The following is a 16267-nucleotide window of genomic DNA, read 5'->3' as shown; positions in this document are numbered from 1 at the left end:
TTGTGGACTACACAATGTCCAGCAGGTTTGCCTATGTTCTGAGAATTGACCAATAAGGGGATCATTTACTAATATACTCAGCAACATTTCTGAAAATATCATAAATCTTTTTACGGAGAAAAAAAAAGAATCAATAACATCAAAATTACCTATATCTCTGTAAAGAGAAATTGCAAGATTATTAAATTAAACCCTTTATGTTTGACAAGAAGACGAAAAGAGCACAAGGCATAATTATGCAATAGTTTAATCAAGTAGCTGCAAGTTTGCTGGTCTTTGACGCTCTGATGCGTTTTGGCTTGGTGAACACTTTAGAAATACAATATAAATACATACATTTATATATAGATACATACATACATACTCTTAAAGAGGAGACATGCAACATGTCCTACCTCTACTATTAGTCATTTTTTCTACACAGTTTTACAGAGCTCCTCCAAGTTAAAAAGGTGAGCAGTGAATATGTCAAATGACTCATTGATTACATTTAATACTTCACTACTGGTGAATGTGTTCTTGCAGTTGATAACTAGCATTACACTTACCTGAATCTACCACCTCTGAAACTGGCATGTTGAGTTCATGAGCCATGTGCCCCAAGATGGAGAAAATTGCAAATCCTGCAAATATAGCCGTTGCACTGTTTACAACACAAACGAAGATTGTATCGAATAAGCAGTCATTGTTGAATTTATTGTAGGATGACAATGTCATAAGACCTCCCCATGCAATGGAATAAGAGTAGAAGATCTGGGTTGCAGCATCTTTCCAAACCTACAAGAAAAGTTTTTCATGAGGCACTTTAAATCTTGGAGAAAGCTTGTAGTTTATCTTTTTTAATAGATGAAGTAAAATGATTAATGAGATATTTAGTTCTAAAAACACCAAACCGACTTCTGGGAATAAAGGGTCTGATTTAGATTTCGGGAGGCAGGTTACTCCGTCACAACGGTGACGGACATCCCACTAGCCAAAATATAAATCCCATAGGAAATAATGGGATTTATATTTTGGCGGCCGCGATATCCGTCACCATTGTTACAAAGTAACCTGTCTGCCGAGATCAAAATCAGGCCCAAATTTTTATCAAGGATAAATACCTGCACCTACTTGGAATATGCCAATGTTTTTTAAAGGGATTCTTAAACGGAAAGAAATTATTTGCACTCAGTATTTGTCAAATTTTTAAAGGAAACTATGCAGATGAATAGGAAGAGGACATATTATAAGGGGAAAGAAAAGGGTTATTGTTGTAAACCCTAATTTGAAAAATGTGACATATAGAAATTGCACCAGGAGTTTATAGCACAATTTCACAATATGGAAAGATCTGTATTTGTTTGTGTGGACCATCCCATAACACTCATAGCAGGTTGTGAAATATGCACCCACATGTTGCTGGATGGACACTTCCTAATTTTTGTGAGAATTTGGTCCATGTGAATGATCAAATGTTTTTTACCTGCCTTTGTCATAGATGAGGAATCTCTACATTTGTTTATATTAAGAGATACTGATGCTCAATAAAAATAACCTCTGGTTACTAGTACAAATTATGATTGTTACAATAGTAAAACTTCAGAAAAGATTCCATGATTAGCTATTGCATGCAGTATTGCTAGCAGTGATCCCCTCAGCGCACCAGGCAAGGACACTATCAATAATGTGAAAAAAGGTTTATCAATTTTACTCTGATTGACACTTCATGTCACAGTAGTCATATACACAATGCCCCGAGGCACCTAAGTAAGAACATCAGCAATAACAGTCGCCAATGCAGAATTAATTACTACTTATATATGTGCCTCAAATATATTTCCGCTGAAAACATTAACTCGTCAGTTCTTAAAATAGACACTTTGTACTTTTAGATTCATCCTTTTCAATTCTAGAAACCTACCTAATCCAACTAAACAAAAGCTTCTCATTTACCAGATTGGGCTACACATTGTGAAGCTACTCATGGGCAGCTGAAGAGCTACGAGTAGCTTCTCAGTTATCCTTCAGAGAACCCTATACTAGATGGAGTTGCAGTGCTCATTAGGTGCCTTTACCCTCAGTCTTCTGAGCATATCTTCATTGATTTCTATAATATCAATACATTTAAATAGTTTTAAGGTTAAGGCTGTACTTCATTTGACTACAATAACCTGTCTCCCAAAGTTTCAACTAAGATCTGCTCCTCAACATACAAACGTCAGGTTTTTTCCCAGATCATTGAAATTTCATGACCCACTTAGACAACCCACAGTCTATCAGTTTAAGTGTATCCTTAAAGTATACAGACCCCAACCTAATAGGTTGTGCTAAGTTTTTTCTCTGTGTTCCTGGTTAGGAAACAGTGGTCCTGTTTCCAACATGTTTTGCAGGGCCTTCTTGTCTATGTACATTGTAAAAAAGAACATTACAAGTGGATGTTCTGATGTTAAACAATGTCTATCAATTAACGCAACTGTTTTTGCTGTAAACCACCATCTTACTTCTTACGTGCCATGTTACAAAAACAACGTTCATGATAGCTTAGGGCTAACTCTTTGGGCGAAGCTGATCTTGCTGATTTCTCCATCTGCATTCAATTCACTGTTGGAATCAGCATTCTATTCTCAGCTATTTTATTGGTCAAAAATATATTTTCCCTACAAAAGTATAAACCACACAGGGGGATTTCTTATCAGAGGCAACTAAAAATTACTATATTTGGGATGCAGTAAGCAGTCCTCCTTGAGACATTTTTATGCATCCCAAAAGGCAGTTTGCCACCAGCCAGGAAATAGAATAAGGGAGTGGGGGGACCAATATTCATGACATTTAATTGGATAAGGAGACACAGTTAAGGTTTACCATGGTATAATTAGGCCTTGGTGACATTTTAATTGTACCGGAGTAAGAGTCATTTCAGTAGTTACGCAGTCCTCTTGTGATGTGAAATATGGGAAGTTTGAGTAACCAAGAGTAATTTGGGGTAAACATCCTACCACAGGAGCATAGGAACATCGATCTAAAAGAGAGAAAGAGGGATAGAAAGAGAGAGAGAGAGAGCGGCTGCTGCTGTTCACGTCCTGTAGCATTTAGTTGTATTTCCATGGGGTATAACGCATCCTCGAGCCCATGTTGGACTTGAGGGTGTATTTTGCAGTAAGAAAATAGCGCTAAATGCTGGATTACGCTTCTCACGTAATTAGGCATAAATGTGAGTCATTTTGATGTCACTATGAGCGATTACGCTAGAGGGAATTACACCAGTTATGCTCACCTCTAGTCATAATCAACACCAAGTATGCCCACTGATGTAACTGCAGTTCCTCTGTGGGCTCTTTAGATTTATTTCAATAATTAATCACAGTTTGCAAATATGCAAACAAAGCATTCTGGTTCTAAGCAACTGCTTTGACTCACCTCTTTCATAGATATTAGTGCAGCATCCATTTTAGGACATGCTCAATCCTTATTCCTGTTTCTCATCACTAAATCTGATGCCTACCTCTCATCCATTATCCTATATCTTATCCATCATCATTACTTCTCTTCCCTCATCCCCATTTCTCATACCTACATCTTATCCTTCATCTCTATTTCATAAGCATCATCCTTACTTCTTATCGATCATCCCTCATTTCTCATCTTGTATTCCTACTTCTCATCCACCCCTGCTTCTCATCCATCACCCCTACTTTTAATCCAATATCCATCATCTCTACCTTTCATGCCTCTTTCTCACCCATCATCCCAACTTCCCGTCCCTACTTCTCATGCCTTGGCTCATCCATTATCTCTGCTTCTCACCCATCATACCTGCTTCACAACCATGCTTCTCATTCTTCATACATCAGCTGTACTTCATTCCTCTGCCCTCAGTAATTCCAAAACACTTGAAATTTTCTAAAACACCCCTTCACACTAATTATTTGGCAGCATTTAATTACAGTTAAGACAGTGGGCTGCATTCTATTGGTCTATCTATTGAAATACAGCCTTCTCACGTGTGCGTGCTGGTTGAGGAAAAGAAAGGCAACTGTGCATGTCTAGTGCATCCAATACAGAACAACAATACATCTTATTTTAGTAAAGCAGGCCTCTGATGACAGTTCAGATGGTTTAAAAAAAACATGGAGTCCACAGGGCTTGAGTCATAAATCAACATTCATATGAAAGTTACCTATTAGTACATAGGTTGTTTCACAAGCTAAGGGCATGGTTACTTTTCGGTAGGAGACCTGTTTCTCTTCCAGGGTGATGGAGTAAATTACTCCAGCTGAGATGCAGCTCACATTTTTTTTAGAAGTGATCACCAGGTTCGAGGAGGATCTGTGGTTTACAGTCCAAATTAAGAAACTCTCTGGAGTTTGCTTTGGCACTCTTAAAGCACTGAGAAGGTTTTTTCCTTTGCTTCCAAGGTCGGCCAAGGAGATGGTCGTGCGGGCTCTTATTCTTTCCCGCATTGACTATGCCAATGCCCTGTATGCGGGTATCCCAGGGTACCTTCAAAATAAGCTTCAGAACATACAGAATGCCGCGGCTAGACTTCTGTTTAACATCTCTGGAAGGTCTAGCGTAAAAAAAGGCTCTGTGAGCTGCATTGGCTGCCTGTGACCCAGAGAGTACAATTTAAGGTTCTTACTCTGGCTCATAGAGTTTTACCCAATCTTGGACCATTGTATATTAGGAAAGCTTTACCTTCTATATTCCTAACAGACCGCTGCGCTCAGCCTCCCTGAGACAGGTGGCGATCCCACGTTGCCGCAGAATACGGTTGGGGGGCCAGTCTCTATTGGTCAAAGCAGCTACCTTCTGGAACTCTTTGCCTTTGGCATTGTGGCACATCAAGAACCTCAGACTTTTCAAAAAGCAATTGAAAACCTTCCTCTTCAAGCAGTTATGTTAACTGACTTCATTCCAGGGGGTCAGTGTTGTTTTTGCACGCCAGGACACTCGTGAGTATTTGTGCGCAGTATAAATATACTATAACATAACTAGCAGTCATTTCTAATGCATCACCAGGAACCGTCTTCACACCAGTTCCTGTCAATGCTTCTTTCGGGTTGGTTCAGGGCTCTGTCAACATGATGGAGCCTTGCACCAAACAGTTTTTAATAATTTACAGAAAGTAACAGGATTTTTTTTTGAAAATAAAAAAAGATAATGCCCTCATCAGCATGAAAGTTTTCTCCCATGGAAAGAGGGGCAATTTTAGTTTTTACTGTTTCTTACCACTAGGTTTTGGCTTATGGCGAAGAACAGTAAAAAGTGGCTATATTTCTCCCATCCTAATTGAGCAGATGGACATATAGTCACTTCTCCAATGGCCTGATAGAGTAAGGGCCATCAGAGAAGTTTGGCTACGGTGGTGATGGAGTAGTCACTACCATAGCCATACCTATGGTCCATGGAAATATAAATCAGGCCAATGGATTACTGTGTTGGCGGGGAGCGAACTCTATTTTCCATTGTGATGGAGTTTCTTCTCCACCTACAAATAATTTGCCCCTGATTTTCAACTCTTGAAAATACTGGTTCCAAACTGTGATTGCTAATTGCAGCCAGAAAAAAACAGTACAGCTGGCTCAAAAAAGAGCTAACAAACTTGCATGTTGAAAACAATGAGGCAAATTGATCACTCCTGAGATGCACCAAGTGTGAGTATATAAAAAGAAACAGCTATTTCTAAAACAATTTAAAGATCAAATTGAGCACTGTTTCCTGTACACATAACTCTTATAAGCTATCAACCAGAATGATGGGATCTAGCATGTAAGATGCTAATGTAATGTACATCTTTGATATAAGCTTGACGTTTACTGTCTGTACATCTCTCTGTGCATCAATCAATCAATCAATCAATCAATCAGGATTTATAGAGCATGGCTGGATCACAAGTGAGGGTCTCAAGGCTCTGTGCATGCTCCAAAGTTATGATCTGTATCCACTTATCAATCTATGTTATGCTCAATATGCTCATGTAAATGTCAAGGTATTTGTAGAGCGTACTGCCACCAACCAGTTTCCTGGCGCTATTACTCATACTGCTGTGGAACCCTTCCTGGCTTTCCCTGTGAAGTGTCCACTCCTGGGCACCACCAGGGTGAAGCCAGGCATCCTAGCGATGTTGGGGCCAGTGTGAAGGTTAAGCAAGCTATTGCCCAGAGTTGCAGCGTGGGGCCCATGATTAGAATAGGCACCGAGGCGAGAACTGTCAGGTCCGAAGAAATTGAGCCCAAGACCCACCGAGGAGGGAATTGAACCCTGGTCCCGGGCCAGAACTCTGCATCGGGGTCTGCCGCTCTAACCATTGAGCCACACTCCTCCACACTCCATCCGTTACTTCTGCTCACGCATTAAATGCCCCAAACAGAAAGAAGTTTGTAGAGAAGCAAATTCACAGATTGTAATCCCATAAAAGCTCACAGCTGACTCTACCCTTTAGAGCTAAAACTAGCACAATTGACCAGGTTTTTACATTTCTTTGTATAATATGGAAGTACACTATATTTAGGAAACCCCATTTGTATATTGCCTTTGTGGACCTTAAGGCAGCCTTTGATCTCATCCCCAGAAACCTCCTGTGGAAATCATTAAAAGACCAGGGAGTTTCAGGGGAAATCCTCTTGCAGATAATAAGATTACATGAGGATAACTTTGCAAGGGTTAGATGGGGTCCAAATGGAGAACTTACTGATCATATTCAGGTAAAAAGAGGGGTAAGACAGGGATGCGTGCTGGTCCCTAGCCTATTTTCGTTGTATGTTAATGACATCTCTGAATACCTCTTGGGCTGCAAACATGATTCTCCCAAGTTAGGGGGGGTGCCAGTACCGGCAGTTTTCTTTGCTGACAATACAATCTTAATATTGCAAACCCCCAAAGGTCTGCAAAGCTTATTAAATACTTTTGGGACTTACTGTGAAATGAAGGGCCTGGAAATAAACTTAACCAAAACGAAATATATGGCAGTTAATTCACACAAATCTTTAAAAAAAATCTAACTGTCAAAAATGAGAAAATAGAATATGTGCTAAATTCTAACTATTTAGGTATTACACTGGACACTAAAATGGATTGGAGACCACAGTTGGAAAAAAGTAAAACTATACTACTCCAAACTCACTCCCAATAATAAGAAAATATGAGAATAGTTTGTCCAAAGCCGTGTCTCCTGCTCTCGAGCTATATAAATATAGGGTGCAATATGCATCCCTATACAGGGCTGAATTGTGGGGCCGTGCACCAAAAAATACTTTTATGGTGGTTGAGAACAATTAAAAAAAAAAAATATTAAGCATACCTGTGCGTACAATGCTAATGCCAGTAGTAATGGACCTAAATGTATGCTGCACTGACCAACAGGCAGTTTTACGACCACTATTGTTTTGAGTCCGCCTGTGATCTACAGATGAACTTGTTTACTATAGAGAATGTCTCGAGGAAATCCGTAGACTCAAAAATGGTACTGGGTTGCCATGGTTAAAACATGTCCGTGATTGGTTTTATAAACTAGGACTCAAGCATTTTTGGGACGATCCTTCGGGATTGTCTATGGGCTAAAAGAAACCGCTGAAATTAACCTTCTGGGCTTTTAACAAAGACACACTTTGCCGTTGTTCAAAATTAGGCACATTATCCATTGTAGGACGAAATGGATTAAACCCATCTGTCAACTTCTGGGAACTAGATCCTGCCATGAGACAGAAAGAATATTGCGATCAGACATGACACAAGCATTTTAGAAATTTCAGAAGCTTTGTGTGTGGTCTTTTTCTTCTAAGTGTATATGGAATCTATATTTGGGTCTAGGCCTCTTGGTTTTCTATTAGAGGGATCATGCTCTATTATGTATCATATTAGGTGCTTGATATGAAATTTGTATATTTTAAATAAGACTTATTAATAGACTAGAACTGTTATTTATAAAAGATGCACTAATTTTCTGAATGTTTAAAATTAAATGCTGCTCAATGCCATTTTATCTCCAAATGTATTTAATGATGGGATTTTACCTACATTTATTTTTCTCTTTTAATATCCTAGAAAGGTATTGCACTAGGACACTGATTCCCAATAACTGCGTAGTCATCTGGTGGAGTGCCCTTTGAAATGTTACAATATGTCGTTTTAATGTGAAGTATGTGAATTTAATGTAATCTTTTATGGTTTTTTAAATTGAAATAAAGATCATTGAATTGAATTGAATTGACTCTACCTTTAAACCGTCAGAGGTAAATAACTGTGACAAATAATAGGTAAAAATACAACTATTCTGCTTAAGGTGAAAGACACTGGAGGTTATTTAAAGTTTAGTAAAAGGGGCACATCCACCAAAAATTAAAGAATGTCCTGTTCGCTAAATTTAGATGTGTATGACCAGTTACCCATGTTTAGACTCTAAATAGGGCTGAGACAGGCAGCCTAAATTTTGTGACAGATATCTTACATTCACCACACTCTGAATAATCCCCACTGTTGTTACTAATTTTTTGTAAACATACTATTATTGGTTTGGTTTGGCAGTTGGGGTGCCGGGACTTCACTGCCGCCGCACTGCCGCCGCACTGCCGAGACTCTCTGCCGCATGCACGCCAGATTACAAGTTATTTGTAGTCTGGCAGGCGGGCGTCAGGGCGTTCCCAGGACAGTGCCTCTTTCAAAGGCTGTGGTGCCGTTCAAAAAGGCACTGCAATAAGAACGCCTCACAAGGTTCTTGCTAAGCATGGACTGAAAAGAACTCTTGTGCATACACACAGGGGGGCACATGTTATGCCCCCCTGTGTGCATGCACAAGCAGAGGAGGCACAGGGGCCACTCTTTGTTTCCTCTCTGCCAATGTTAACATTGAGTAGAAACCTCCATATCACCGCCGTCAGGGAGGAAACTCGTAATCTGCTTGGCGGGACCACAGTCGTGCAGCACCAACATGGGTTTGCAGTCCTCGGACCACAAGACTTATAATATGGCCTTAAGTGGGTCTGTATTATTCACCATGAGCTAAATCATAAATGGTATTTGGGGCTCACAGAGCAGCACCAATTTAAATGATCTTGTACATTTAAGCATGGAAATTGCCTAGTAAATTGATGATCATAATTTAAGGATTTACTCACAAATTTGAATGACAGGAACGTTTTGGGATCAAAAATGAAGGCCATAGAGTTGTCTGAAAATGCAGCTTTTTTTAAGACCAGAAGACACTACAATTGGGCGCAGTAGATATAAATTCCAAAACAATCTTTAATTTTCCTCATGGGCAGTAGCTGAAAGTTACCGGGGCTCACAGATCCCTCTTTTGCATTCAAATGCAGTATCCATAGGTCAGTAAAAGTGCAGGTGACAGTAGTTAGTGGGCATAGATTCAAAGCAATTTGTAGTCATTAATGTTTGTCCTAGTGAATTTCTGGCTGATTCACCCAATCACCCTTCCAAGGTCAGTAGCAATGACCACCGACTTGCATAAAATAAAGTTGAAAACAGACTCATTGCACTGCTAGGTATGAATAACCTCACCTTGTCTTCCACTCCCTCTAATACAGTTCTGCCTGTACTGTCGGGCCGGCCATGGGGGAGTGTGCAGGAGAAGGCAAGAGTATCAAGAAGACTAATCCTGCCTTCTTCTAACAGGACAGCTTCATTCACCGTGGCCGGTCCCTAACTGTCCTAACCACACAACAGAAACTGGAGAGGAGTAATCGAGGCATAAGATGTTAAAGTGAACACAGGACTAACAGTCCATAAACACAACACCTGAGCATAAGCATCAGTTTTTACCTGGTCTTAATTTTGGTTCTGCCTCCTATGTACGCCACCCTTGTACATAGGGGGCAGCGTCAAAATGAATGGGTGTTGTTGTGGAACGCCCACGGCAAAATCCACTGCCCACCCCTTTCACACTAACCATAGCATGAAAGGGGGCCTTATGTACAAGGCAGCTTTAAGCCACATCAAGTGGCTTAATGCTGCCTTGCACATAAGGCGCAGCCCCTATTGCCACCACAACGTCACCAAAGGTGATGTTGTGGTGGCGATAGGGGCTTGTACATATGCCCCATGGAATGCAAAATTTACTGAATGTGGCATTTCAGCTACTGATAAGAGCATGGAGATCTGAACATAGATTTTCTAACTTTGGTACCTCGATTAACCTGCAAGTTAATAATATCGGTCATTTAGCTTGCTACAGGCAAAAATACCCTTCCTGCCAATTAACTAATTAGAGCTCTAAAGCCCAACTCACTCTTCTCTGGTACTCACATACATTTAGGAATTCATGCACTCCAGCAAGAAAGAAAGGGTGGCAAAATGTGTAAGTTCTTTGACAATTATGGATGATGATTGTTTGACCTGGATAGGTCAAAGCCTACCAGACAGCGCGGCTGCGTGATCCAAAGACATATTAGGGATAAGGTGCAGATTACCTAGGAATGCATTACTTACCAAGGGCTTTGTCTTTTATCAATCACATTTCATGCGTTCTATTCACTGACTTTATTTATTTTAGCCAGGATGTCTTAGGGTACTCCTGTGGAGCAAAGCCTGTTTACCACCGCTCCGATTGGTTTGTCCTCTTCTTAAACGAGTGCTCACGTTTCAGGAACCCTTTTTTTCATTTTTGTAAAGTATTTTATGAGAGTGAATACCTTTTCCATCTGTTTTCCCAGTTTGCTTTTCCGCCCAAAATCAGCACTACACATTGTTCTCCCTTAATGTGTCCTTTCCTCCAATCTGACACTCCACATTGTTCTCTCTCCATAACCCAGTACACTCAAGAAAGGGCCTCCCTTGCGCTATATGGCAAGCGCTAAAAATGCAAAAAACAGTCCATCTCATTAAAGTAGACAAGGGGACACAACGGGACCAAGAAGCTCAATTTATTTTCGGGATGTTGCATAACGCGTTTCGGCTTTCGCCTTTGTCAGATGCGGACCCTCCCAAGTGGTGCAGCCGCTGGAAATATATATATATATATATATATATATATATATATATATATATATATATATATATATATATATATATATATATATATATATATATATATATATATATATATATATATATATATATATATATATGCACAGCAGCAGTGCTCACATACAGCATGGCTAACTGTCACTGGCAAAGCTAATAGATCTCATAGGTGAGACCCATTTGCTTTGCCAATGCTTCTTTTGAATGTGCAATGAATGAAAATTCCTCTCCACTGATACATCTCTACTCACATATTACCAGCAGGAAACCCATCTGGTAACCATGAAGTTTTCGGGCTTATATATGTTTTTGAAATTCATCATTTCAGTTAATTTATATTCCAAACAAATTATTATTATTTCAATATTTTTTTTAACTCACCTCTGACTCATACAGTTTTGTCATGTTGGATTTTCTTCCGATGTAAAAGTCAATTCCATCCATAGCACCCTCCAGAGTAGCACCTCGTACCACTAATATTATCAGTATAATGTATGGAAACGTGGCTGAAAAGTACACCACCTACCAAAACAGATGCGTATACATAAAACATGACATCAACCACAGCATACTTTAGGAGAGAGTTTCTGTTTATAAAAAATAAATAAACAAGAGATTACAAAAATATTATGAACGAAAAAAAACATTTCTCTCTGCATCAAATATTTCCTTTGTTTTGATTTATTTATAGCACAATGTAAACTAGTTTCTTAAGGTTTTTTAAGACTATTGTGGGTTGTTTTTTTTTAAACACTTTATTTAGGCAAGTAAAGCAATCCACATTGTCATCAAGCTGATACACATCATGCACAGAGGAAAAGCAAGTGGCATTGACAACAGAACAAAGTGTACATGTAATTGTCCATCGTGATCGCATAGCAGGATAGCATGTATACAGCAGTGTACATTTTTTCTGATGAGGCAACAGAAATGAATGTATAACAACACTAATTGCACGTAAATGAGAAAAAATAGAAAAAGGGGAGAAAGAAACAGAACACATTTTGATCGTCTTGCGAGAACAACACTTCAATTCAGTCAGTATGACAATGCACAATACTATTGGCAACAACCACCCTAGAGCAAAAAACAGACGACGTCCGGCACCACCCTTCAAGGGTACAAGCAACCATCAAGAGCCAACATACGCGGCTGAAGACAGAGCAGTCCACTAGCCGGATCCAGCACAGCACTAAAGCCTGCAGCACCAGGGAAAAATGGCTTCAGTGCCAGGAAGGATGAGGAACCCCTGGCCCACAAGAACCCGGCCACCACTCACTAGGAAAATGAGTGTGCTGCAACGAGGTCAACACCAAAGCGGGGTCAAAGAAGGAGGGTTCACGTTCTAACCCACCCCGGTCGGAGTGTTGGGATGTAGGGATTGAGAGGGTGCCACCTCCGCCCTCCCAGCTAGATATTGGCGATATGGACCCCAGATATCCAAGGGGCGGGAGGATGTCGGAAGCTGTTCCGAATACTCCACGCTGTTCACATTACAGAACGCCACGCTCCTGCGCCACGACGCGACTGTAGAAGCGCGTCGCGAGCACCAAAGCAGCGCCACTTCTCTTTTGGCCAGCAGGAAGCAAATGGACGCCAACTTGCGAATTTTGCGAGGGAAATTGGACACGTACCCCAGCAGGGCAATCTCAGGCGTGACAGTCAGTGATAGATCCAGTATGTCACCCAACGCTCTGTGTACCTCAACCCAGTAGGTGTACAAACTCGGGCAGGTCCAGGAAAGGTGTGCAAAGTCAGCCTGAGGGACGTTGCATTTAGGGCAGGTGTGGGGTCTGGTGGGGTCAATCCTATGTGAAAGCACCGGTGTGTGGTACAGTCTCCGAAGAAATTTAAAATGTATAAGTTTGTGCTTGCTATTCATGGAGACCTCCCTGGTCATTAGACAACACGCCTCTCATTGGTCATCTGTGATCTGTGTGCCTATATCAAGTTCCCAAGCGGTGCGGACCGCTTGATCCGACTAGGGAAGTGAAAACAAGCACAGCTTGTAAAGCTTGGACACCATGTAGGCCCCCGATGTGGTCTGTATGATGTGTGTAAGGGCTGGGGTATCATCCGGCGGTAGAGGGAATGTTTTGAAAGTAGCTCTCAACAGCGCCCGCACTCTTGTAAGAATAAATGTGTCCATAAATGTACGATCAGTGAAGCGGGGGTCTTCAGTGATTGTGAAAACGTGGCCATTGGGGAATAGGTCGCCAATCGTGTGCAGCTGGAATTTCGACAGCGATCTGCTTACCACCGTTTCGCCCGTTATAGGGAGCCAGTTGGCGTTGGGCAGCGGGAGGGCGGAAGAGTATAGCGTGTCTACGCGAAGCAAGCGCCTGAGTTTGTCCCAAGCCCAAGTCATTGTGGTGAGTGGGAGTATGTCCCGTGGTTCTCGGGGGAGGCCCCTGGGAAGAATCGTCGCGAGGCTCACCGGGAGCGCCGCGTCAGCTTCGGGCCGCAAATGCGGAATCCTGGCATCAGGATGATACCAAGAGTGAGCGTAGGAACACTGGGCGGTAAGGTAGTAAAGGTAGAAATCTGGGACCCCGAAGCCACCCCGCTCATAAGGTAGAGTTAGTGTGCGCCAGGCTAGTCGTGGGCGTTTTCCCCCCATACTAATCTCAGCAAGGCAGTACGCAATTGTGTAAAAAAAACCTTGGTAAGAGGAATCGGAATATTATTGAAAAGGTACAAAAACCGGGGGAGGAGAACCATCTTAACAATGGCAATGCGCCCAGCCATGGACAAAGGGAGACGGAGCCACCTATCGGTGTTATCCTCCAGAAAGTCGAGGGCTCGTCTATAGTTTAGGCGGATAATGGACACGGTGTCAAGGTGTATATGTATCCCCAGATACTTGACAGACTCTTCGCACCACTCCAGTGGGAGGGAGCAGGGCCATTGCGCGGTGGCAGGGGTCAGGGGAAACAATTGTGACTTATGCCAATTAACGCTAAGGCCAGAGTACTCGCCAAAGCGTGCAATCTCAGATAGCAGGGGTTGCAGCTTGGTCTCCGGAGTACGGACATATAAGACCATGTCATCCGCATAGAGCGAAACCAAGAGAGGGCCCGTGCGGAACTGCAGCCCTCTGTGTAGATGTTTTTCCTGTAAGTGTCGCACCAGGGGGTCCATTGCCAAAATAAAGAGCAAGGGAGACAAGGGGCATCCCTGGCGGGTACCTCTGGAGAGAGTAAATCTGTCGGAAATGGTGCCGTTTAGGCGAATGCGAGCCGCGGGAGCAGTGTACAGTAGCTCCACTGTCACGACAAACATCGCGGACATGCCCATCCTGCGCATCACATCCAGAAAAAAGGGCCATTCTAGCGTGTCAAAAGCTTTTTCGGTGTCTAGAAAGACCGAGGCAGCAGGGGTGGCTGGATTGATTCTGTGTAGAACCGAAAAAATCGTGCGAAGGTTCAGTGATGTTGACCTCTGAGGGACAAAGCCCGATTGTGCTGGTGATATAATGGCGTTAACCAGCAACGCTAACCGCATCGCCAGCGCTTTGGCCAAGATCTTATAGTCCAGGTTAAGGAGTGAAAGTGGGCGATAAGAGCTGCAGATCGTGGGGTCGCGTCCTGGTTTGGGCAACAAAACTATGACCGCTATGAGGGCCCCGGCGTACACTTCCATAAGTATGGGCACTAGTTCTTCCTTATATTCCTGATAAAAATCGGCCGTGAAGCCATCAAGGCCAGGCGCCGAGGACCCCTTTAAGGTGTCGATCGCTTCCGCAATCAGTTCTGGAGTGATGGGATGAGCCAAAAAATCTTGCATGTATTTCTCCAGGTACACCATAGCGATCTCGTTAATGTACGGCCGCCGGTCGCGACATTCTGCTGTAAGGGCAGTTTTGTAAAGATGCCGATAGTAGGCCAAAAAGGTGTTGCAAATGGCGGGGGTAGTAAAATGGCGGTCGCCCTGCGCATCCGATATTTCAGTAATATATGCCGCTTGTCGGGGAGGGCGGACTAGCTGAGCCAGCAATCTACCCGGGCGATCGCCTTCACCGTACTGGCGCGCCGTATGGTATTTGCTCAAATACTTCAATTCCTTGTCTGCCGCATCCCTAAATTCTAGGAGCAATTCGAGGCGATGCGCCTCGTGGCCCGGGGAAGGGTCAGCAAGGAGTACAATCTCAACAGCCAACAACTCCTTCTCCAGGCGGGACAGAGTAGCACGGATATCTCGCAGCGCCCCAACATGCTTGGTGATGCATACCCCTCTTATAGTATACTTGAACCCCTCCCACAGTGTGGCCCAGGTGGTCACTGATCCAGTATTGAGTTCGAAGTAGTCTTCAATTGCAGCACGCACCCCCTCCGCAAAGACCGGGTCTGTTAATGCCCTCTCAGGAAACCACCACTGCCGTTCGTAGCCGCCCAGTCGAGGGACTGCGAGGGACAGGACTACTGGGGAATGGTCTGAAAGAGTGCGGGGAAGAGTGCAATGATCTGCGACCCAGCCCGCCAAACCTGGAGAAAGTAGCCAGTAATCTATTCTGGTGCTGGTGTTGTGGTAGCTGGAATGATGCGTGAAAGCAGGAGAGGCAGAGTGTAACTTGGCCTCTATGTCCAGAAGGGAAAAATGGGAGCACATGGACGCCACCGCAGCGCGGGAGAGTGGTTTGCGATCCGGGGAAGGGGACGCGCTATCCCTACTGGCGTCCATCAGCATATTGAAATCGCCCCCTATCGCTAGCATGTCTATGTCAGAGTGTAAAAGTGAGAGGTACAGGTCCTCAAAACAGGCCGGGGAGTCAATATTCGGACCGTAGACCACCGCAAAAGCAATTTTATGGCCATACAACAGCCCAGAGAGCAGAGCATACCTGCCCTCGCCATCAATTTTACTATTTATGAAGACAAATGGAATCCGCTTATGTATTAGAATTGCCACCCCACGCGCGTATCTACTGTAGCATGAAAACACTCTGTGAGAACCCCAGCTCCTAGCAAAGGAGGCCGTGTCCGCCTGAACCATGTGAGTCTCCTGTATAAAAAGGACATCAGTCTTATGTCTATCAGCGTATTGCAGAACCTGTTTCCGTTTACGGGTAGAATTCAGCCCACAAACATTCCATGTCATCAGCGTCAAACTCGATGGACCAACCTGCAAACCTATCCGGGCCATAGCGTCAGATCAAGAGGTGTGAGCAATAAGCGGTCATTCAACAAGCCAACAGCATGTGACTCGCAAGCAAACGACAATGGAAAAAAAAAGGGAACCAAAAAAAACTCCCACATCCCCTCCCCCACCCACCACCCAGCCTCCCCGCACCCCAAGAGAGGCAGAACCCAAC

The 16267-nt window shown here is 43.0% G+C and overlaps 1 protein-coding gene across 1 annotated transcript in view; it reads right to left on the bottom strand.

Moving 5' to 3' along the window:
* The window catches only part of LOC147718734 (sodium- and chloride-dependent neutral and basic amino acid transporter B(0+)-like), a 746574-nt gene that overhangs the window by 381736 nt on the left and 348571 nt on the right, over window positions 1-16267 (bottom strand). Inside the window, exons 7-8 of the mRNA XM_086966771.1 lie at window positions 11338-11478; window positions 549-777 (exon numbers count right to left, since the gene is read on the bottom strand). Of these exons, the coding sequence (XP_086822897.1) occupies window positions 549-777; window positions 11338-11478 (370 nt within the window). The remainder of the gene's footprint in view (window positions 1-548; window positions 778-11337; window positions 11479-16267) is intronic.

The sequence above is a fragment of the Lissotriton vulgaris genome, chromosome 4_1, assembly GCF_964263255.1.
Source record: "Lissotriton vulgaris chromosome 4_1, aLisVul1.2, whole genome shotgun sequence".
In the NCBI taxonomy this organism is placed as follows: domain Eukaryota; kingdom Metazoa; phylum Chordata; class Amphibia; order Caudata; family Salamandridae; genus Lissotriton; species Lissotriton vulgaris.
The sequence above is the reverse complement of the archived record's forward strand: the minus strand, read 5'-3'. Positions and strand labels throughout refer to the sequence as shown.